The following is a 7,213-nucleotide window of genomic DNA, read 5'->3' as shown; positions in this document are numbered from 1 at the left end:
TCCCGCCCCCCCCTCCGAGACTCTCCACTCGGCTCGGACGGTCCTTTTCGGGAAGGAACAAGCGTGCTCAGAAGCTACCCGGGATGGCGTGGATGTGGGTATCGGGATCCAGCACCGAAGGTCTGCAGAGGTTGCCCCTGAAAAGCCTCTGCTATCGGCTCCGTAAAGGAGACGGTCGCTCCCCGCCGGCCTGCGGGAGGGAGCACAGACGTGGATCCCATGAGCCATTCCTTCCTAGGGCTGCATGTTCCTGCCCAGCTCTGTCAGCAGTCTGGGGAAGCTGACGATTCCTACTTCTCAACAAAACATGCTCACCTATTGTTACTGACTTTGTGTTGCCACTAGATGGTTAAGACAAAAGAATAAAAATTATACAACCTTTCCCCCAACATTTTAAACCTTCACTCCGAATGAAATGTTCTGCCTGAATTTGGTAGTAGTGAGGGTGACGATTACTCCTGCCCCTGGTCTCTTTCAGTTTTACATCTTATTCCTGTTCTTTATACACTTGAGCTGAGATACTTGAATATGCATTTCCCCCATTATCATTTATATTGCAGAGCTACCGGTGTCACAAAGGATGACACTTTGTGTACTTTGTTTGATTGTCTGGTTATTGCTTTAAAAAAAGTAACTTTTTTTTTTTTTTTAAGAATGCTTGTATCATACAGAAGTTATGGGAAAAACAGTTTTGAAGGGTGGACAGATCCCAGTGTCAGGACAGTTGGCAGAGAGGCAACTTAAAACTTTCATTTAGCTGCCCAAAGCCCAGTGCAGAAATCGCCCAGTCTAACAAGCTGTGCATTTTTACACACAGCAACCAGTGAATCAGTCATCTCTAGTAGGAAGCACCTACATGTCTACTTTTATTGAGGTATTCTGTTTCACTTATAGTTTAACCATTTTAGGTTCTAGTTGTATGGACTTAAGACAAATCGTTTTCTGTTTATATTTGATTTCCAGAAAACAAGACCTGAAGTCAGTAGAATGAGGCTACTGTCCTTGTACAGCCCAGGGTAACAGAACAGCTATAGTCATGGCCAGGTTCATTTCTGCATCATGTATATAGTTGTTTCTTCCAAGAAGTGGGAGTGCTGGTCTAAATGCCATAGTAAGTACATTCATACAGGCCTATTAACAATCATGTGTTCAGTGCTTAGTTGTCTAGGTGAGTCTGCATCAGCTAGGTGGTTGTGCCATAGGTAGTGCAGTTCTGAAACGGAGCGGTAAGAACTGCATCATTCCCAATGCACAACAATCCCTGTGCAGACCTACACTTCTGAAAGCGGAAACATTCTTTAGTGATGAACATCTCTGATGCAGCTGTGCTTGCACTCCACTGTCGGATACTGTCATAAAGAAACACTGACCCAATGGGAGTAATCAATTGTATTTAAAAGAAATGGTCAGGTTTTGTAAGTGTAAGATTTAATATATAACTTGTTTGAAGCTCACTTCAACATTTTCAAGACTTCTATAATACAGAGACCCTGCAAAAACCTAATTGCTGTGATGCAGTATCTCCCTGTGCTCTTCATATACAGGGATACTTTATCTGCCTTTTCAGTGCTACTCCCCTCCCCCCATCTCTCTTTTAAAACTTTGCGGCATTACTGTCTAGCACATAACATTCTCACGAGAAAAGATTTTATTTTTTAAATGTGAAGACGCTTGTGGCTGCATACAGAAGATGTGAAAGATAAGATTAATCAAATAAAATACTAAAAAATTTACTCATAATGTAATAACAACAATGGAAAGTATTTGCTTCAGGCAGACAGTGATACTGAGCATTGCTGCAGTTACTAACTCCCATCATCCACAGAAACTGCCGGTGCAGATTTTCATTGCAGTTTGGCTTAGGTACTTATTTGATGCATGAAAACTGATAGCTCATCAGAAGCCCAAAGGGATCTGTCTATCTTTTCAAGATATCAATGCATCAGGGCTATATCAATGCATCAGGGCTATACTGCTGTCCTCAGAAGGGAATAAAGAGCCTGGGTGATTTGTCCACCGTTGCACAGAATACTTGTGATACACCAGGATTTTGCATCTGGGTCTTGTAAGTGAATAGTCCAGGAACTTCACATAACAAGGTGTTGTAACAAAAATCCTTCAGACTTTAATGCAGGAGTTATTACATATTTGTGAGAGTCAAATACACCCTGAAATGCTGTAACGGCTTCAGTTTTTCCGTGAAACAGTGATTTGGTTCAAATCCAGTTTTGACTTTGAGAGAGCTGTGAGGAGACACGCGGTTCATTTAATTTAATTTTTTTGCATGCTTTGTAAGGACTAAACCCAAGCAAGGAATAGTTACAATTGCACTGCATCTTAAAGATTTGTATTTAAAATAGTCCCGTATCTTATTTGTAACTTTAACTGTAGTGCAATTTCTGCCGATTTTGGTTAGATAATTGTCCCAATGTCTATAGACTGTAATTGTTTTTTGTTTCTTAGGGAACACTCTTGAGCTTCGTCATGGGAGCTGTAGTAGCTGACGATGGTCCATCTGGTGTTAAAGCCCCTGATGGAGGCTGGGGCTGGGCTGTCCTTTTTGGCTGTTTTATCATCACAGGATTCTCATATGCCTTTCCTAAGGCAGTTAGTGTCTTCTTTAAAGAACTTATCCGAGAATTTGGCATTGGATATAGTGACACTGCATGGATTTCCTCCATTCTGTTGGCCATGCTTTATGGAACAGGTAGGTAGTTACTTGGTTTTGAATCAGTATTGCATCATACAATGATGTTTGTAAAGGAAACAGCCATTTACAGCGTGAATCATGATTGCATGTTGTTACTTGTATGCAAGTAAGGCATTCCAAAGAAGAATTACTATTAATCATGTAAATCCAAAAGTTATTTAAGCACATCCAGCTTGCATATAAAATTAAGTCTCTGTAACTCAGTAGATGTAACTCGACAATGAAAAATTGTATGGCACTCTGGAGACAAAAAAGACTAAGTATTTGACTGTAGAGGCAAGAACACTTTTCCGGATTGGCCTGACAGTATGGACAAAGTATGGAAAGAATCACAGAAGCATTTAGGTTGGAAAAGACCTTTAAGATCATCGAGTCCAACCATAAACCAAACATGGCCAAGTCCACCAAAGAAGAAATGCAAACTGACAAACCAATTTTTGCAATTGATTTTATCTTAGCAACTGTAACTTGCTCTTCTTGCCTAGGTCCACTCTGTAGTGTATGTGTCAATCGCTTTGGCTGTCGGCCTGTCATGCTGGTGGGTGGCCTTTTTGCCTCCATGGGGATGGTGATAGCTTCCTTCTGCACAAGCATTGTTCAGATCTATCTAACTGCAGGCGTGATTACTGGTAAGTAGTATATATGGTTGAAAATGAGTTAGCTATGTCTTCCCTTCAGGTTGAAGTTTTGTGTAAGTGACAATTATCTAAATTATCAGGATCATCCAAATGGACTTTTATAAAGATGGCAGATAAATGTGGAATTCAACTGTCATTTATTTTTTTATGAATGTTAATTTTTTCTGGTATGTTTAATAGTCACAGCTGTAATCAGTGAAGTGTAAACATAGAGTGCGAGAATATCATGGAGGTGGAATGCTTTTACAAATGTTATCTTAGAATTCTTTTGTCCATTTGAAATAAAACTCTTTTAAGTCATGAATCAGAAAAACTGTAATTAGTTTTTTAATAGCGATATTGTAGGCAAGTATTAATTTTTATGTACCCTCTGTTACAGGTTTGGGTCTGGCACTGAACTTTCAGCCTTCACTCATCATGTTAAACCGTTACTTTGACAAACGCCGGCCCTTAGCCAATGGGCTATCCGCTGCTGGGAGCCCAGTGTTTCTTTGTGCTCTCTCACCGTTGGGGCAGATCCTACAACATGAGTATGGCTGGAGAGGAGGATTCCTTATACTGGGTGGGATGCTGCTCAACTGCTGTGTATGTGGAGCATTAATGAGACCTTTGGAGCCACCCAAAAAGTCTGAAGCTACCAAAGAACCAGCTGAGAAGAAAGTGAAGAAAAAACTTCTGGATTTCAGTGTCTTTAAAGATGGTGGTTTTGTAATCTACACGCTAGCAGCATCCATCATGGTGCTCGGCCTCTTTGTTCCCCCAGTTTTTGTTGTGAGTTATGCCAAGGATTTAGGATATCCAGACACCAAAGCAGCTTTTCTTCTGACTATTCTGGGATTCATTGATATCTTTGCTCGGCCTATCTGTGGAATGGTAGCTGGTCTTAAATGGGTTAGACCACGCTGTGTCTACCTCTTCAGTTTTGCTATGATTTTCAATGGCTTTACAGATCTCATGGGTTCTATGTCTGTTGATTATGGTGGCCTGGTGGTTTTTTGCATTTTCTTTGGCATTTCTTATGGAATGGTAGGTGCTCTTCAGTTTGAAGTTCTCATGGCTATTGTTGGTACTCAGAAGTTTTCCAGTGCTATTGGTTTAGTACTCCTGGCAGAAGCTATGGCTGTTCTTATTGGTCCACCATCAGCGGGTAAGTATTCCGTTAAGTTCAGAATTCAAAATCATTTGCATTGTATCCATTTACACAAATTGTATGATAAGGGAGCAGAGAAAAAGACAACATGATCACTCAAGAAGTGCATATTGTGCTAGTATTGCACATGCTTCAATGACTTTCTGCAATTACAGTCTGAAATAGTTCAAGACAGGGTGGATGTCTTTTCTTTCTTGGACTTATTTCAGGATTGGTTGAACTGCCATCTGGAAATGATGCTCTTTCTCCACTGAAAGCCTACACTGGACCTTTTATTAGTAGATGGCTAATATTGTATGAGACGAGCTTTACGCACACAGCGAATAACTTCTGTCAAGTTCAGACCTCTTTGGAGTTGGGATTCAGAATATGAAACCTGCCAATTTTGTTTGGAAAGCACTAGGATAGATTCTCTATACCCATGGTAGATTTGGTGGAGGAAAGAAAACATCAGACGAAGGAGGGGGGGAAAAAAAACCTTACAAGGAGGACTATAAAACTTGACTGTTTTAAGGAAGGTAGACTGCTTCTGTTGCATCTGTCTCACAACTCAAGAATAAGGGGACATTACAAAATGTTCAAATTCATTAATTTGAATTAAAAATAGCAAATTATTAGTAATCAAACCCCATAAATTTTACAGACTCTGAACTGAAAAAAAACCAAAGCCCACCCCAAACCCATCAGTTCACTGCCATAAAACGTTTACTGTTTATACCAGTCACTACAAGCATCAAGTACCTTTATCATGACAGAACCCCTCATGGAAAAAACAGTACTATGCACAACTTCCTTTGATCTTCGGGTTTGGAGAGGCACTTCTTCCACATCCTCCCTTCCTGTTCTTTCACCTCCACCTCACCACTAAAGCATTAGAATCAGTCAGTTACTCCAGACCGACTATTAAATAAGATTGGCATTTTAAGCTGACAGTGCACTGCCTGTGTAGGAAAGGAAATGAGATGGGGAACGAGAGGACACTGATGATACCGATCCTGGCCACGATGCACACATTTTGATCTGAAACACATGGCACTTGTCTCAGCTCTTGTATATGAAGGCCAGGCTGGTTTTATTCCAGTTGAATCGCATAACTCTGTGTGCACAGGAAAGTATGTGTTTCAGGATGTCACGTAATGTCAGTAAATGTTAAACTAAATTGAAATAATTGAGAAATATTTTGTTATAAACAGGTTAAAATGCTATTTCAAAAACCTTGCTTAGATAGTCACGGTACTTCTAGATAGTCATTTAAATGTAAAAAAGCAAAAAAAAATTCATAGCAAGATAACCACTTTTATTAATTACCTGTAACGGTGTCATTTTCAGGAAAACTCTTGGATGCAACAGGAAGGTACATGTTTGTTTTTATTATTGCTGGAATTGAAGTTACCACATCAGCACTCGTATTGGCCTTGGGAAATTTTTTCTGCATTAAGAAAAAATCAGAAGAGCCACATACAAAAGAAGAAGCAGCAGAAAGAGAGGAATTAAACAAATCTGAAGATAAAACTCCTGAAGATGCCAAGGTGGACTCTATTGAAGTGGAGCAGTTTCTGAAAGATGAGCCTGAAAAAAATGGCGAAGTTGTAACTAACCCAGAAACATGTGTGTGAGCATGACAGGAAACCAACAAAGCGTTTAAAAAAGAAAGATTTTCAACACTATTTATTTTAGAAATAGAACTAGTTTAGGGCTGGGCCATCTGCTTTATTAACTGGAGGCCGTTTAGCTCATCAGGTCTCTCTGGAAGCTGATTAGCTAGACAACCTTTTATTGGAAAATTAGCTTTATCAGTAAAGGGTGGAGTATTGTGGTTATACTTTTTATGTAAACTAAAAAGCTTTTATAAACACGAGTAGAGTCTTGCTATGCATCACCAGAAACTGCTCACTTGATGAGATATAGAAAGATTATATTTTAAGAAAAGTGGAATTATATGTATGTTTTCAGGCAATAGTGGTGAAATCACTGTGTTATGCAGCTAAATATAACTTCCCTTTCTGTGTTCCTTGTGAAGGGGAAAGAGTTTGAGATGGAGAAAAATCTCAGGAACTTAAAGGTCTCCATTAGGTTTTTTAATTTCTTACTTTTTTAGATTAATTGGCTCAGCCCTAATTTAATTTTGATAATATCTGTTACTTTGAATGATGTAAATGTACTTCTGAGTTTTATCTAAACCTGTAATCTTTGTAATTATCATCTGGAAATACTGTACATGGAAAGGCACATTACAGATACTGTCCTCAGCAGATCACACAAGCGGTATTCTGAGGTAGTACTAAAAGAAAATAAAATGAGCAGAATCAATCCTGGCAGACAGTAAGCAAACAAAGTTAGCCTGCGTTTATATACACAGTTTTCAGTACAGTTTCCCTGCAGCATTGAAAAATACTACAAGTAATATGGAGAAGACAGATACTAGGTTTTGTACAGTCTTCTGGAAGAATGTCCATTTTGTATATAAAAGAAACAGTGTAGTTTCCAGATGACCTATAAAATAGAGTAGGTCAACTTAGGGAAGGGACTGGACTATTTTGAAACATGTTAGCCATCTTTAAAATGCAATGTTAGCCACCTAGAAAGGTCTTAACATGTTTGTTGTTTGGGGGTTTTTGTGGGTTTTTTTGTTTGTTTTTTTTTGTTTTTTCTTTCTCATTTACTCCACTCCCCTATCCTTTTGCTTAATCTGTGGACGTGCAAGGTGCCATTCTT

The 7,213-nt window shown here is 39.2% G+C and overlaps 1 protein-coding gene across 1 annotated transcript; it reads left to right on the top strand.

Annotated features, from left to right (window-relative positions):
- Positions 1 to 2,464: 2,464 nt before the first annotated feature.
- Positions 2,465 to 6,811, top strand: SLC16A3 (solute carrier family 16 (monocarboxylate transporter), member 3). The gene is made up of 4 exons (XM_009881260.1): positions 2,465 to 2,707; positions 3,196 to 3,339; positions 3,728 to 4,495; positions 5,828 to 6,811. The coding sequence occupies exons 1-4, from the start codon at positions 2,485 to 2,487 to the stop codon at positions 6,112 to 6,114; spliced, it is 1,422 nt and encodes a 473-aa protein (XP_009879562.1). The 5' UTR covers positions 2,465 to 2,484; the 3' UTR covers positions 6,115 to 6,811.
- The last annotated feature ends 402 nt before the right edge of the window (positions 6,812 to 7,213 follow it).

The sequence above is a fragment of the Charadrius vociferus genome, unplaced genomic scaffold (genome assembly GCF_000708025.1).
Source record: "Charadrius vociferus isolate BGI_N301 unplaced genomic scaffold, ASM70802v2 scaffold373, whole genome shotgun sequence".
NCBI lineage: Eukaryota > Metazoa > Chordata > Aves > Charadriiformes > Charadriidae > Charadrius > Charadrius vociferus.
The sequence above is the reverse complement of the archived record's forward strand: the minus strand, read 5'-3'. Positions and strand labels throughout refer to the sequence as shown.